This window comes from Lycium barbarum, chromosome 3, assembly GCF_019175385.1.
Source record: "Lycium barbarum isolate Lr01 chromosome 3, ASM1917538v2, whole genome shotgun sequence".
Taxonomy (NCBI): Eukaryota; Viridiplantae; Streptophyta; class Magnoliopsida; order Solanales; family Solanaceae; genus Lycium; species Lycium barbarum.
The window spans coordinates 113,923,763-113,941,556 of record NC_083339.1 but is presented as its reverse complement, the minus strand read 5'-3'; the positions used below and the strand labels follow the sequence as shown (position 1 = coordinate 113,941,556).

At 35.3% G+C, this 17,794-nt stretch overlaps 1 protein-coding gene across 1 annotated transcript; it reads right to left on the bottom strand.

The window, feature by feature from the left end:
* Positions 1-15,044: 15,044 nt before the first annotated feature.
* Positions 15,045-16,294, bottom strand: LOC132634024 (F-box/LRR-repeat protein At3g48880-like). The gene is made up of 2 exons (XM_060350348.1): positions 15,924-16,294; positions 15,045-15,758 (listed from the first exon to the last, which is right to left on the bottom strand). Exons 1-2 carry the CDS (start codon positions 16,280-16,282, stop codon positions 15,203-15,205), a joined length of 915 nt encoding a protein of 304 aa, XP_060206331.1. The 5' UTR covers positions 16,283-16,294; the 3' UTR covers positions 15,045-15,202.
* Between the last annotated feature and the right edge of the window lie 1,500 nt (positions 16,295-17,794).

Below are 17,794 nucleotides of genomic sequence, written 5' to 3'. Positions count from 1 at the left end.
GATAACAAAGGCTAAAGAAACATTAGGTGGTAATGCAAATTATTTCAACATCCACAATTATTATAGTCAATTCAATATCAAATTCTAGAAATAATTTCGAAATGACACTTAATAATTACAGTTAGGTTACATAATTTAAAAATATTTGTATGCTTCGTTCGAAACATACTTTTAGGATATGAAATGCATTGGAAGTAGCTTTTGAAATCGTTAGGATATAATCGGAAGCAAACTATAATGAAAAGAAAATTCAAAAAAAAAAGGGGGGAAATTAATGACAACGAGATAAGAGAAGAATTTATCCTTCACATGTATTATAATTGAAATTGCAATAAATTTTTTATCTTATATGCAATCAATAATTAGAAATTTAACCCTTTGAAAATATCTTTGTTGTAAAATAGAATTTGACATATTCTTAATCGTTATAAGCCAACAAAACTCGCTATTTAATGTAACAACAAAATATATTGATATGAGAATTTTCAACTGAATAGGAACATAAGATGCCAATGAGATTTTTGTAATGTGTAAACTGTTGGGATCGAAATAATCAGGGCGTCACATGAAAGCCAATAATTTGCAAACCATGAACGACGATAAATCAGACAATAACAAAAATATACTAAAAGACATAATATTATAATATGATTTGATCAAGTGACCTACATATTGGAGAAACTAATATACAAGTCTTTAAAACTATGAGAGAATAATCTCCCCCTAAACGAAACTCACTACATTGTGGATGTTTTTCTGTGTGTTGTGAATGAGAAGAAAAACCCTTTTATTTGTAGAAGTCTAAAACTTCTCCTCCAAGAAAAAGGATAAATATGGTAGAGTCCTTTTCCACGAAGAAGACCTTTTCTACCAAGAAATCATTTTTGAAGTGAAACACAATTATCATAAAATTCAAATAATATAGAAAATTTAGGGCAAACCCTAACAAATCTCCCCTTGGCCTGAATTTTCTGGCAAAATATTTTTGATTCTCCATTTTCGAATAATCTTCATCACTGCTGCTTGCCATGGTTAAAAATATTATGGGTTAAAAATTGGTTTAAAAATATTTTTGCTTTATTTTTAAAGATGTTGCAGCAGTGATGTTCAAAATATGGTTGAAAATTCATCTCCACATGTAGTACTCCGGACAAATATTCATTATCGTGAAATTGGCGTTGCAGCTTGATTTGAACACGCCTTGAACCTGTCTTCAACCCGCTAACTGATAACAGATAAATAGAGATAAATAGCCATTTAGATATTATTAGTTGATTAAGGATTGAATTAGCTATTAATGAGCTGTGAAAGTTAGTTAGCAATTAGGCGAGAAAGTTAGCTAAGTTGCTAGTTGATAACTGACTCTGGGATTCAACTCAATCAGTTGTAATTCCTATAAATCATTGTATTGGTTACATTTTCAGATCACCAATATACGGAATTTACTTTTGTCTACACTCATGTTCTCTCAATTACATTTCTTATCTTTCATATAACTCGATTATATTCTGTCAATTCCTGAACTAATGTCTGAATCCTCGAGCTCCTGCAATTCAGGTATCATTGGTATCAGAGTTGTACGCTCCTTGGCAACAATGGTGAAAGGCACTGGGGCAAACAGTGATGTTGGTAGTGAAGCAATTGAAATTAGGGAAATTCGTGATCTAATGTAGAAACTGGTTGCAGAAGTTGGGCAACTGAATGGTGAAGTATCTAGTTTGAAGAGATCAGATCAGGTGGTTTTGAAGTTGAAGGGGGTCGTAGGGTTGAGAATCCAATTAAGGTCGAGAATACTCCTATGGAAGAAGGTTCCACTGGGAAACAAAAAGAAATGAATGCAGTTCATGGTAACATCTACCTGTATGGGAAAACTAAGTGCTCTAAACTAGATTTTCCTAAATTCTCAGGTGAAGATCTGAGTTCATGGTTATTCAAAGTGGATCAGTTTTTCACTTTGGATGAAGTTCCAATTGATCAAAGAGTGGGAATTGCAGCAACACGCTTTGAAGGTGAAGCAATTTAATGGCATTTGTCATTTATGAAATACAAGAAATACTTACAGCCTCCATCTTGGATTGAGTATGTGATGGCTTTAGTGGAAAGATTTGGAGCAGATTATGATGACCCTATGGAAGAAATCAAAAAGGTGAAACGGACTAGAAATGTGAAAGATTATCAAGCTATTTTTTAGGGAAATCTAACTAAGGGGAATCTGTCTCAAGAAAATGCAATAAGTTGTTTCTTGGGAGGGTTGAAGCCCGGACTTAATCTAGCAGTGAATATCAACAATCCTATGACGTTATCTCTAGTCTATAGGACAGCTAGAATGCAAGAAGCTTTTCAGTTAGCACAGGCTAAAGTTGCTGCAGCTGCTGCTAGGCAGTATACTAGACCTATGGATAAGAAATTCCAAAATAAACCAATTTTGCCAACTCCTAATCGAGGGGGTTATGCAAACCACATGGGTGTTAATAGAAGAACTTTGAGTTTGGAGGAAATGAATAAAAAGAGATCCAAAGGATTGTGTTACTTCTGCAATGAGAAGTATGCACCAGGACACAAATGCAAAAACTTAAAACAATTGTATTTGTTAGAGTTTGAGGATTCTGATGAAGTTCAGATGCAAGAAAAATAGTTGGAATTGAAGGATCAAGAGTTAAAGTTGCCCAAACCGTTGGAGCAAATGGAGATTTCTGTTCATGCATGGAATGGATCTTTGGGTACAAAACTCTAAGAGTCACTGGTTATCATTCAAGGAAACCACTTAACATCTTAGTTGACACTGGAAGTAAGGAGTAAAGCAAGTGTATAGCCGCTTGGCTTATGCAGATGAGGCCGTGTAGCCATGCGATGTCTCCGGTTGTCTTCGGGGACTTGATGCTATGTCTCCGGTTGTTTTCGGTGACTTGATGTTATGTCTCCGGTTGTTTTCGGTGACTTGATGCTATGTCTCCGGTTGTTTTCGGGGACTTGATGCTATGTCTCCGGTTGTCTTCGGGGACTTGATGCTGTGTCTCCGGTTGTCTTCGGGGACTTGATGCTGTGTCTCCGGTTGTCTTCGGGGACTTGATGCTGTGTCGGGGACTTGATGCTATGTCTCCGGTTGTCTTCGGGACTTGATGATGTGTCTCCGGTTGTCTTCGGAGACTTGATGCTGTGTCTCCAGTTGTCTTCGGGGACTTGATGTTGTGTCTCCGGTTGTCTTCGGGGACTTGATGCTGTGTCTCCGGTTGTCTTCGGGGACTTGATGATATTCCTGTAAAGTTCAAGGTAAATCGTTAGAGTTGATGATGTGTAGCCGTCTGGCTTATGCATATGGGGCAGTATAGCCGAGTGATGCCCGGTTGTCTTCGGGACTTGATGATCTATCTCTGGTTGTCTTCAGAGATTTGATGATGCGTCTCCGGTTGTCTTCGGGGACTTGATGATACATCTCCGGTTGTCTTCAGAGATTTGATGACGTGTCTCCGGTTGTCTTCGGGGACTTGATGATACTTCTCCGGTTGTCTTCGGGGACTTGATGATACTTCTCCGGTTGTCTTCAGAGACTTAATGATGTGTCTCCGGTTGTCTTCGGGGACTTGATAATAATTCCTGCAAAGTTCAGAGTAAAATGGTTAAAGCTGGTAAAGTATATGATAAAGTAATTGGTAAAGTATGGAGCAAAGCGGTAGAATAGCCGTTTGGCTTATGATGTTGATGGTATCGTGACAGGCTGAACTAATGACGTGCGATCCTGATTTAATTCGCCTCCAACTTCGTCAACCTACAAAACAGGTATATAAAGTCATAAAGTTATTGTGATAAAAATAAAGATTAAAGATAGAGTTAGAAATAAAGCCGTTTGGCTTTTTTTTTAGGCGAGACCATATTGAGCCAGATGATGCTTTTCTGCCATGATTGATAGATTTGACTGTTGATCTGGCGGTCCTGCACTCAAAGAAAAATTCTTAGTTTGGGAGGGGGAAGTTGATTCGTGTTGACTCGAAGCTTGACGTGGTTGGCTCTTCATTCGTCTTGTTTGTTTGGATCTTGTGATCTCCGTTCAAGCCTCGGTAGGTGAACAATAGTGAAACAATTGCAAGAAAGTATTTGATTTGAAAGGTAGGTATGTAGGTATATGTATAAGAACATGTGACTATATGTATATAAGTTGTGAAATATATATATATATATATATATATATATATATATATATATATGTAAATGTATGTATCTAAGGAAAGATATATATGTATGTAATGAAAGATATATGTGTAAATATATGTATGTAAGTTGTAAAATATTTCTGCCAACTTCAGATTGTGATACTTCCAAAGTAATCGATCTATAATACTTCCGGTCTGGTAGCCTTAATCTTGTCAATGTCCCCGTTCTTTTGTCTATATTTTTTTTCAAAAAAATATGCCCCAGTTTTGGTTCTGAAGGGTGTACTAAATTTATGTTGCGGTGTGACCGAACCTTATATGGGTTGCCTACGTATCCGCTGAGGAATCAGGTCAGAACGTAGTTCGTAAGGGTGAATGGTCTGAAGTTTTTTCTAATAAAGGGGCCGAACCCGATGTGGATTGCTTACGTATCCCACCAAGGGAATCAGGTCGGCGTAGTTCTACTATATCTATGGTAAAGGGTTTGTTGGATTTTATCTAGGTGTGACGGATCTGTATGTTGATAGTCTACGAATCCATCCGAGGGAATCAGGTCAGTGTGGTTTTCTTTGCGTAAGGATTTTTTTGGGATTTCCTGCTAAATGCAACCGAACCCTATGTGGGCTGCCTACGTATCCCCCATGGGAATCAGGTCAGCGTAGTTCGTATCTTGATTGTTAAAGGAAGGGTTGCAAGCTAGGTTGTCTAATCTAATGTCGTCCTTTGATTTCATGTTTGTGCCGTTATCTATTGGCTGTTTCAAATTCTCCCAAGTGGAATCTTGTCTTGTCCTCTAATTTTTGTTATTCTCTCGAGATGTAGGTTATTCATTCGTTCATTTTATGTCACGATCATAGAGTTGACAGATTTGATAAATAAAGTAGAAAATAATAATAGATGATTAAGGAAAATCAGAAATGCATAGATTTTGCAATTAAGTTTTCAAAAGATGAGGTAAAGCAACAAAAGTCTTGAGCATGATTCAAACCTCAATTTTAAAATCGTGCTATTTCAAAAGTTTTCTACATGTTCAAACTACCAAGACTCGTGGAGTAAGAATCCAATTCTTCAAAGTCTCTCCTGGTTTGGCATCCCGGATGGTTGGTGTCGACCCAAATCAACTTTTGTGGGGATATAAGAACATAAAAATGCAAAATGATGTCAGTCTCACAACATATCTAGGTAAAGTCATGATCACATAGAGTCAAGTAAGTCATGTAGCAAATAATTCATCAAATAAAGTCAAACAAGTTGTCAAACCAATGTAAACGATTATATCAAGCAATAACGCGTCCTAATATGCATGTGACCTCTTTGTGCCAGAGGTAGGCCTAACGTTTGTTTGAAGGGTAAAGTGTGCCATAATACGTCATCCCATTGCTTTGATTAATTAAACAAATTCTATTTCCCCAAAATAAAGTACAAAAGTAGTGTAATATTTATTACATATCAAATGATTACAATATGAAGTGATTCCTAATCTAAGTAAAGTAAATACAATTTCTTATGTCTAAATTTCAGCTCCGTTTTGTGATGTCATTGATCTTCGTCATTTGTTGTACTCCAATCCGTACCTGTCATAGAGACGTTAGTCATTCCCTCCCTCCTAAAGTTTAATTAATTAGAGCAAATAGTTAATATTTAGGCACAGTTATCCTTCAAACATGCATATAAAGTATGATTGGTGTCACTCGGGGGTCGTGAACCTGCTAGGACGTTTGGGTAAAGTCATCTAATGGATTTAATACACCATGGGTATTAAACCTCCTAGGTCATGAAATGTATGCTCTTAATAAAGTGTGTTGGTTTAGCTCTATCTTAGGCTAACTAAGAGTTGGCTTCTTACGACACAAGGTTCCCCCAAGCGGACAACTTGGGAGTGGAAAGTCCGTGGCCGTCGACTGCACCGCTGATCGACTAAATCCACAAGATCAATCCAACTAAAGGGGTAATTTAGTAGTGAACGGGCGCGAACCGCGAAGCCGTTTTAAGTGTGTGAATATGTGTGAGTTTTCCAGAAGTGGAGGAAATATGAACGGAATGACAGTTTTATCAAAGCAAGTAACACATAAGCAGTTTATATCAAACAAACAGTTTATATCAAACAAACAATTAATAGCATGTAAAAACAGTTAACAAACAAATAAAGTAATTAAAATAAGCACACAAAGCCTATTTAAACTAAGTCCGTTATGGTTAGAACCTAGGTAGGTTCCCCAGCGAAATCGCCAAGCTGTCACACCCCATTTTAACCTGAGTTAAATTAGAAGTACGACATATTGGAGATTCCTGTTTTTTTGGTTTGTCTAAGGAGTCGCCACCTAATTATTTATGGTGAATTAGGACACCTAAAGTTTATTAAAGTAGTTATCTAAAGTTGATTGTGTTTAAGGTCTGCGAAACTTAAGATTCTAGGTAAGGGTTCAATTAGTCTAAAGGGAAGGTATTAGGCATCCTTTAAGACCCATTAATAATGGTTAACCGACCGGACTTATAATTAATTAGGCTAAGTGTAAATATAGTATTATAGGAAAAAGAAAGTAGCTTTGTAAGTATGACTAAAGTTATGGATGGACATGTAAGGATACTATTAAAATAGAATTTGTAGAAAATAATAATTTGTATAAAAGAGTACTTTAATGCTATTTTGAAATATGACTTATAAATGTTGTTAAAATTTTAAATGAAAGTATAATAGTGTTGTTTAAAATAATATTTATAGAAAACATAATAATTTGCGTAAAGAGTTTCTAAATGTTAATTGAGACTCAAAATATTGCTAAGGCCTTAAATGAGAAATATAATAATGTTATTCGAAAAAATAAGATTTGTAGAAAGTAGGATAATTTGCCTATGAATAATAGCCTTTAAAAAAATGATTTGACAAATGTGATCTTTAGATAAAATGATGTTATATGAATATGAAAGCATAAGAATACCTAGACTTACATTCTTAAATATGATGAAAAGGCCATGAATTTCTTTCTATTTTTTATTTACTCTTTATTTAATCAATTTCGGCCAAAAACATATATAATCAAGTAAATCTTGAAAAATGCTTGTAAAATACAATTGGATTCATATTTTGTGTGTTAGTGATATTTTCAAATTCCTAGGATGGTAATAATGAGAAATGATTCCTTTAACCCAAATGATGTAGTCATGCTATTTTGAAAATCCATTACTCAAATAAATGTTATAGATACTATAAATAATTTTTTTTTTTTTTTAAATAGAAGTGAATGTAATTTGTGAAATTAACTACCCATTACTAAACTAAACCCCTTAATGCTACTAAGGTTCATTCTAGCTAAGGAAAGACAAAATAAGAAAAAGTGTTAGTCACGTAATTACAAAGTAAATGCACAAAGAAAATAAAATAAAGACGTAAAAAATGATTTAAATGGGCTCAGCCCATTTTAAGATTGATGTTGTTCGCTGCCTCTGTTATGGGCCTCAGCCCAGAATATTTTTTTTGTTTCTTGGCTGCGGATAGAGCTGACTCGAGGAGTATTTTTGTTGGGCTTTTAGCCCAACACCGAATGCGGAGGAGGACGAGTCCGAGGAACTCGTGTTCGATAGCCATGCATAAAAAAATGAAAAGAAAAGGATTAGTATATGATTAATAAATAAGACTAAGCATGTAAAATATACACTCAAAACAAATTGGTAGATTATACATATACTGTGTATATTTAAATATATCCCATGTATATGCATTCATAAGGATGTATAGAAGGTTAATATTGGAAAGTATTTGCATCCGTTTTTCCGATGTTGCACAAATTGGCTAAAAGTTACAACCACAATGTAATTACTTTTTGTATTATGAATGCATATAACTTTGAATTGTTTTTGTATGTTTACACATGTAATAACATAGATGAAGTGCATGCGTTGTCTACTCTAAAAAAACATACTTTTTACTCTTTTTCCAAAGCAAAGCAATCTAAGGAAAATCACGTGAGCATGTTGGAAGAAATAAAGAGTATATATATATTATATATATAACTAATCAAAAGCATGCATGCCACTATCATCCAATTACTTAAAGACAAAATCCCAAAATTTGGAATTAGGTAGGCAAGAAAGAATGTTGGTTTTATTTTAATTTCATTTTTTCTATTCCCAAAGTAAAGCTATATAGCTAGAAATACTGGGAGAATGCTAGGGAGACTTTATAAATTGTATTTTTTGTGTAAGTGAGGAATCATGGACTCCAGTTACAAATGACAAAACAGATTACATTCTTAGTTTTAAACTTATCTGCCAAATGAGATCCAAATAGATACATGTTCTGAATTTATGGACTTAAAAAAAGACACACTCTTTTTTTTATCCTCTTAGCATACTCTTCAGTAGCCAACTCAAAAGAAAAAAAATAAGCCAAAAGATCCTGCTAAAAATTAAATAGCATTCAAAGTAAACAAATATCCTAACATCTTAAACATATGAGAAACTTTAAAAGGAAATAATACTCTAGTCAAACCAGGTTAATACTATGATTAATACACGAATGCAAACAGCAAGCAGAATGAAATGATAAACAGGAATGCAAATTTTTAACTTAAAATGAACTGAAGCTAAATCGATCTACGCGAAACTAAAAATACCTAGAACTAAAATACTAGGATGAGAGGGAAAATTACCTTTTTATGGTGCAGTGAATGGGGTCGTCGGCGTCGAATCTACGCTCGATCTTAAAGTAACGAGCCGAAAGAGCAACACGACTTAATTTTCAAATGGGTGTTCCCAAGTATAGCGATTGAAATATGTAAAAAAATAATTAGGAACGTTTAAAGTGGCTGCCAAAGAATTGAAATAGAACAGAGTTCGAACGAATTCCAGATTTCGAGTAGTGATTAAAGATAAAAAAATGTTGAATGTCGTCCCCCCGAAAACCTTCAAGACCAACCTCTTTATAAGGTTTAGATTCGGGTTTAGGAAATGAGGTAGGGAGCGTGTGGGAGCAGATGGTGAGTGGAAGGAGCAGAGGAAGGGAGAAAGGGGTGTGCAACTGTGAGGGATGGAGAGAAGGAGAAGATGACAAAGAAGAGGGAAAAGAAAGAGAAAGAGGATTGTCGTTTGAATTGGGGAAGAATGAGCAATTTAGGGAAAATGAAGTCAAAAAGGAGGAAACATGTGGAGCCCCAAAAAGAAAATAAGGAAGAAATTAAGATGAAAAGTTACGTGTGAAACCCCAAAAAAAGGGAAAAGGAGAAAGAAATCAGATGGAAACTTTGAGAAGGATTTTTAAATTTTTATTTTATTTTTTATGGAATAGGGAAAAAAGGTAAATAGAATTATCAAGAATTTGTCCCTTGTAAAATAATATTTTGACGAAATAAAAATTATAGCGCATCGTTTTAAAATACGAGCTTCAAAATGAGTCCAATATTGATATACTTCCGAGCAATTGTTTATGAGGTGAAAATTGCTGATCCTTTCTCCTCTATTTAATTATTCTTGGGCTTCTAATTTAATGCAACATATACTATGTAAAGACAATTAATAATTAATATGTAGAAAAAATAAAGATTTTATAAAGTATTGTCTTGTAATTAATTTAACAATTCCAAACCCAAAAAATGAAACGATGATGGACATTTAAAATTTGCGATAAAGTAATGCTCGCGATGTTGAAAATAACAGTAGCAATAATAATAAATAAGAAAGAAAAAAAATAGTGAAAATAAAGTATTTAGCTTGTCAGTAAATTTAGAAACCCGGGTAAATTAAATAAAAGAGGGACAAAATTGGGTGTCAACAGTCGTACTAGAGATACTATACCTCAGATGGTAGGAGCAGCTAATGGGAATATGATGAAGGTGGATAGAGTTTTCCAGACCACTTGGTTGCTACAAGGGGCTGAATTTTATGCTGAGTTCCTGTTACTACCATTGGGATCTTATGGAGTAGTTTTGGGGGTGCAATGGTTGCTGACCTTAGGAGATATTAAGATGAACTTCAACTAACTTACTATGGAATTTTGGCACAAGGGAAAGAAGCATTTACTCAGAGGAGCAGGGAAACAAATAACATCTATGGGGGCTAGTAAGTTGGAAAAACTCTCAGGTAATCAGTCTAATCAGTCTCCATTATATATGATTCAAGTAGTTCCTCCCATGTGTACTGAATTACTTGCATTAGAGACTAAGGACAGTACTGAGAAGGACCCTAGAATAGTGGAATTATTGAGGGAATTTGGAGAATTGTTTGTTAAACCTACCCAATTACCACCTTCTAGAGGAGTGTTTGATCATAGAATTGTTTTACAAGCTGGTACTAAACCTATCAATAAAAGGCCTTACAGATACCCTGCTGTTAAAAAAGATATCATTGAGACTCTTGTGCAATAAATGTTAGATCAGGGCATCGTCCAACCAAGTAGCAGTCTTTTTGCCTCACCAGTTGTATTAGTTGGCAAGAAAGACGGATCATGGAGACTATGTGTGGTTCTTAACAAGTACACTATTAAGAACAAATTTCCTATACCAGTTGTAGAGGATCTTTTGGATGAATCAGGAGGGTAAAAATATTCTCAAAGATTAACTTAAGGGCAGGTTATCATCAGTTGAGAATGCTCAAGAGGATATACCAAAAACAACATTTAGAATTCACTATGGACACTTTGAATATCTGGTAATGCCTTTTGGATTGTCCAATGCTCCTGCTACATTCCAAGGTTTAATGAACACTGTGTTCAAGAAGTTCTTAAGGAAATATGTGTTGGTTTTCTTGGATGACATTCTGATTTACAGTTAAAACATTGAAGAACCTCTGTTACACCTTAGAGATGTATTTGTGGAGATGTAGAAACATCAATTACTAGCCAAGGATAGTAAATGTTTCTTTGGGGTGGACAGGATTGAATATTTAGGTCATTTCATTACCAAAGATGGAGCATCTACTGATGCTTAAAAGATTACTGTTGTTCAGAATTGGCCCTTACCTACTACTATTAAGCATTTGAGAGGTTTCATTGGGTTGGTAGGCTATTATAGAAGGTTCTTTCAAAGGTTTGGCATCATTAGTAAATCACTAACTAATCTATTGAAAAACGACAGTTTCAAGTGGTCACCAACTGCTACTGATGCATTTGAAAAGTTAAAGATTGCTTTGACTCAGGCTCCTATTCTAGCATTGCCTGGTGTTAGTAAAACATTTGTAGTAGAGACTGATGCTAGTGGTTTTGGCATAGGGGATATATTGATGCAAAAAAACCATCCTATTGCTTTTATCAGCAAAACACTCTCTCCTAGACATACTGCTATGTCAATATAATACGGAATTATTGGCTATTGTTCATGTTGTTTCTAAATGGTCTCAGCACTTGTTGGGGGCAAAGGTTCATTATCAGGACTGATCAAAGGGCTTTGAAGTTCTTCATGGAGCAGAAATGTCATACCAACTCACAATTGATGTCGTTAACTAAACTCATTCCTTTTGATTATACTATTGAGTATAAAAAGGGATGTGAGAACAAGGCAACTGATGCACTCTCAAGGATGTCTGGGGCTGAAATTTTAGTTTTGGTTATTCATTCCACTAGTTTTGAGTTGTTACGGTTTATAAAGGATAGCTGGACAACTGATTTGGACTTAAAACTTATGATTGAGAAACTACAAGCTAATCCATCTAGTCCATCTCAGTTCACTTGGCATCAAAATAAGCTCAGAAGGAAAGACAAATTGGTTGTTGGTAAAGTGGATCAACTGAGGAAGGATATTATCTCATTGTGGCATGCTACACCACAAGGAGGTCATTCTGGTATTGATGCAACACTGAAGAGGTTACTCTCTCTCTCTTTTATTGGAAGGGCATGAGGGCTGATATTAAGAAGTTTGTGCAAAAATATGATGTTTGTCAGAGAAACAAGTCTGACTTGGCTGCTTATCCAGGTCTTTTACAACCTTTACCCATTCCTGATGTGGTATGATCTCATATTAGCATGAATTTTATTGATGGATTGCCTAAATCCCATGGTCATGAGGTGATCCTAGTTGTGGTTGATAGACTAAGCAAGTATGGCCATTTCATTCCTCTTAAACATCCCTATACTGCTCAGTCGGTAGTTAAGGTGTTTATGGATGTCATTGTGAGATTACTTGGATTTCCAGATAGTATTACAAGTGATAGGGATGCTATATTTCTTAGTACTTTTTGGCAGGAATTGTTTTCATTACAAGGGGTGCAATTGAATATGTCTTCTGCTTACCACTCTCAGAGTGATGGTCAAACTAAAGTTCTTAATAGGTGCTTGGAAACATATCTTAGATGCTTTTGTGCTGAAGATGCTAAGGATTGGTTTGGGTGCTTGCCTATGGCAGAATATTGGTACAATACTTGTCACCATTCTGCTATTAATACTACACCTTATGAGGCACTATATGGAAGAGCACCACCTTTATATTTGCCCTATCTTCTAGGTGAATCTGCTTCTTTTGAAGTAGATAACACCCTCATCAACAGGGAAATGAAGTTGCAGCTGTTAAGACACCAATTGGTCAGGGCATAACTAAGGATGAAGCAATAAACTGATCATCGTAGAAGTGAGAGACAATTCTCAGTAGGGGATTGGGTCTATTCTAAAATTCAGCCTTACAAGCAATTCAGTATTTCCAATCAACATCACAAGCTGGCTGCTAAGTATTATGGTCCACTTCAAATTCTCAAGAAAGTTGGACCTGTGGCCTATACTCTACTATTTCCTGAATCTGTCAAAATTCATATTACTATCCATGTTTCACTTTTGAAGAGATCTTATGAAGTTCCTTCTCAAATTTCTTATCCACCAACTACTGATCTCATTGCCCAGAACCTGAGTCTATTTTACAAAGGGGGATGGTCAAGAAAGGCAATAAAGCTGTAGCACAAGTGCTTGTGAAGTGGACTGGTTTATCTGCTGATGCTGCTACTTGGGAGTACTCAAATGTTCTTCAGACAAGATTTCCTTCATTTAATCCTTGAGGTCAAGGATTTTTTTTGGGAAGGGAGTACTGATAGCAGATAAATAGAGATAGATAGTCATTCAGATATTGCTAGTTGATTAAGGAGTTGAATTAGCTATTAATGAGCTGTCAAAGTTATTTATAGTCAGTTAGCAATTGGGCGGGAAAGTTAGCTAAGCTGCTAGTTGATAACTGACTTCGGGATTCAGCTAAATCAATTGTAATTCCTATAAATCATTGTATTGGTTATATTTTCAGATCATCAATATACATAATTTACTTTTGTCTACACTGATATTCTCTCAATTACATTTCTTATCTTCCATATAACTCGATTATCTTCTCGAATTGTTCTATCAATTCCTGAACTAATCTCTGAATCCTCCAGCACTTCTAAAGCTTCTGCAATTCAAGTATCGCTAAACCATTAGTTGAACCATCGGCTCTGATACCACTTGTTGGGATCAAAATAATCAAGGCGTCACGCGAAAGCCAATAATTTACAAACCTTGAACGATGATAAATCAGATGACAACGAAAATATACTAAAAAGGCATAGTATTATAATATGATTTAGTCAAGTGACCTATATATTGGAGAAACTAATATATAAACAAACATTAAAACTATGAGAGAATAATCTCCCCCTAAACGAAACTCACTACATTGTGAATGTTTTTCTATGCATTGTGAATGAGAAGAAAAGCCCTTTTATTTATAGAAGTCTAAAACTTCTCCTCCAAGAAAAGAGATAAATATGGTAGAGTCCCTTTTCTACAAAGAAAATATTTTCTAAATTCAGGGCAAACCCTAACATAAACTAATTCCTCTCGCATACAAAAATGATAGAAAAGGACTAATAGAATAATATTTTTGCATGCTAAATTTGTGACTTGTGAATCTCTATGAACTCTAAAGTAACCATTATTGTGTCTAAGAATTGGGATAACAACTCTATTTGGTGTTGGGATTCATCTCCACAATAATTTGAGTTATTTCAAATCAAGTTTTGAACACATCAAAAATCTTCAGAATTTCTATTTTTTATCTATTTCTTTTATTTTATTTTTATATATGTCAACAATTATTAGAAAGAGATTATGAAGTCACAACAAGACATTTGAAGTATGTGGGATAAAATTTATTGCTTTGTTAAATCAGCTAATCGGATTGATATTGATTATTATTTTAGGAACTTTCTTAACTTTTAATTATAACTCAGATTAAATTATTTAATTATTTTTATATAATTTTAAAAAAAAGTCATTTACTCCAATTGTACCAGGTACAATAATTTATACATCTTTTGTTGACTGATGTAATACATATGTGCAGCATAAGTAGACTAAAACTAGTAGAATATACGTTTACGTTTTTCATCTCTAATATGCACCTAAACGTTGCACCTTTAGTGAGCTTCAACCGTAATAAATATTCACATGCACTTATTGTTCACATTAAACCACACTGTCTAACCGTAACAATTACAATAAGAAATAAAGTGAAAATACATAAAGCTAATACAGATACCAAGTAGATGCAAATTAAAGTGATTACATATATTCTTTTAGTGATCTTCGACTTTATAAATGTACGGATAGAAAACATGTCTTGCTCACTCTGGGGAATCGAGAATTCTCGTGAGGCAAGTTGGTGCATTGCTTGAAAGGGTTTCAGAAGAATAAGCTTACCATGCTCGGCAACGCCAATGTAAATGGATAAAAAATGTAGCCCATAACAAGTAAAATAGTCAAGAATATATAGTTTGCTGCGAAAACACAGAAACAAAAAGCATAGAAACATGAAGAAATGTTCGCAACAGGAAAACAACCCTCATGAAGAGAACATACTTAAAAAGTTATACAAAGTTACAACATAAAAGCAGCGTTGCACTCCCATTACATGGAAATACTGTTTATATGTCTCCAATGCTACAAAGCTACACTCCTCCTTGCCACCAAACGTTACCAACTCAAAAGGATAATACTTGCTGCTAGCAAACTGGAAGCTGATTCGCGTCCATTAACAATGACGAAGTTTTATCATGTTTCAAATACACAAGTTTACACAATTTATTGGACCTTTAACTCATTCTTAAAGTTGTCAAATTGCAAGAGATTTCACCTCATCCACTTTCCAGAGGTCTTCTTCATACCTATGCCACCTCAGCAGCCCTTCATCATTACGAGTACGCTGACACACGATGCACGAGTCACTCATGCAGGTTAGGAATTCGCGTAACCTAGATGCTTTATCAAGAATTGATTCATCAAGCTCAGTCAGGATCTCCATCGGTTCAGGTGGAGGGACTTCAGTAATTAGGCAATGAGATATGTTGAGCACTTCCAACTTTTTTAACCCCTCCAAGATAATAACCAAGGCAGGTTTAGATAACAATGTGCACCTCACACTCAACACTTTCAAGTTCGGAAGATATTCTACCAGTGCAGATGCAAAGAACATATCACAGGGCCCCATAATCTTGAGCTCAGTAAAATTTTTGCAACTACTTCCAATTTCCTCCATGACACATGGAGGATCTTCTATATCAGGCATCGTCAGTGATTCAAGATCGTCCCACATACGAATAGCCCTGCATATTCCTGTCTCTTCTATTCTGTTCCAAGCAGGCATAACAAGACGTTTTAGCCGTGGACACCTTAAAAAGAGGAGATTCAATCAGCTGTCCTCTTCATTCTCACAGTAAACTTTGCTTCTCATGAATTAGAATAATGAAAAATTTCAGGGCATATATGCTTGCTGTACGGTTTCTTGATTTAAGTTATAGCACTAGAGAAAGATGAAGGTTTATTGGGGGGAATACCTCTCGGCAGTACAAGTCAACTGATCGTCCCTGACATACAAATTGTAATGGAAGATTAACGCTAGAATGCTTCCCCGACTGAGGTTCAAACAAATCTTCAGGAGGCGGGTCAACGTTTCATCAGACTGACTGTGGACATATACGTACGGCTCAAACGGAATTTTGATGAAGTTTGATTTCAGCACGGACAAGTCCATCGTTTTCCACAAACATTGATCAGAGCAAGCCAACTGCCACGCAGTACATACTTGAGCAGGTCCAGAAGTCAACTCCAAAAGGTCAAAGGACTGGAATATCTTTACAAGGATATCACTATCAAGGTCCTCCCACCTCCTTACAAGAGAATCTCCTCCTTCCATCACAAAAGCTTCAATCTCCTAAGATTCAGGGCATAAAAATTCCTGCAGAAACAAGGTATAGAATATTTGAATATATGGAATATTTGAATTCCTGACATTAAATTGATGTTGCTGATTGTCATTGTGTATTCTTGTGAATAGACTCAGACCATGAAGCAGAAACGTTAAGCCCTGCAATACAAAGAAACATAGAAGAATGTACAAATACGTCTGAGGAGTGCTGGGATTCCCAAAAGTGAAGAAACTAGGAAATCTGACCTGGAACTTAAGTTGGTTATAGATAACGACAGAGAACTAAGTTCTTGGTGGGATAGCTGACGGAAGTATCACATTTTTGGATAAAATAATCATTACTGAATAACAAAATGATGCAAAAAGGAGGAAGTAACATTGATTTGCACATAAAATTCCCTAAGGAAGAAAATTCGATGTCCTTAGCATTAGGATGGAAAAGCTGAAGACTCATTATATGCTTCGAAGAACAAGACAAGTAGAAAAAGGAACTGGGGAATGGAAAAGTGTCTGCTGAAAAAGATGCATATAGTTTCAGGAATCAAATAGAAGAGGATGCAAAAAGATAATACGCCATCCCTTCTATTTTACGTGAATGGAAACAAAAACAAATAAGTTAACATGATTTGTATATTTAGCAAAGAGTAGTTAAAAGATATTAAGGTAGAAGTTGAGGTAATCTATATGAACACTCAATATCCATTCTGCTCCATTTGGATCAGTTTCATTCCAATACTCTGATATTAAGGATTCTCTATTAATAATGGTTTTTTTATATTTTCAACCGAAATACAAATCAGTAATGAAATAAAAAGACTCCTGGCAAACAACATACTTAACATAAGTGTAGCAACATAACATAAACGTTAATCCTAACCATTGAAATTACCTACTGTGCTTCATTTATATTTTATTTTTTGCTAATTTCACAAGAATCTCAAGAAATTGTAAGTCGTTTGAGACAACTTTGCACATGTGATTGTAAAGTTTACCTCGTCCATTTTAACACCTTCAACCATCATAGTGTCACATCTACAAACTGGTGCATTTGAACTTCTAATGCAGACATTTCCAAACTATAAATCATGACCTTCTTTCCGTTTATCTTCTGCATGTGCTACTTGTACCTTGTCATAATCATCACTTATTTTGTCTAAGTTTTGTACGACCACACACCATCATACCATTCAGATTTCTATAACACTCACTTTTTGGATGTGTCGGACCTCAGATACCCACCATCACGCCATATACTACCATTGGTCTCACAGCTGTCTTATAAAACCTATCTTTCACTCCGGTATGTATCTCCTTATCCCATAACACTTTCAACTACATGAGTCTGATTGCGTCTTCATCTATCAGACTATCACACCATTGAGGTGGACAGTCTATTTTAAACTGAACCTAGACATATGAACAATCTATGTGAACTCACTTTGATGATCTCAAACATGAATAAAGCAGTGTTTTGGTGAATTAACGATCAACGTAATACTA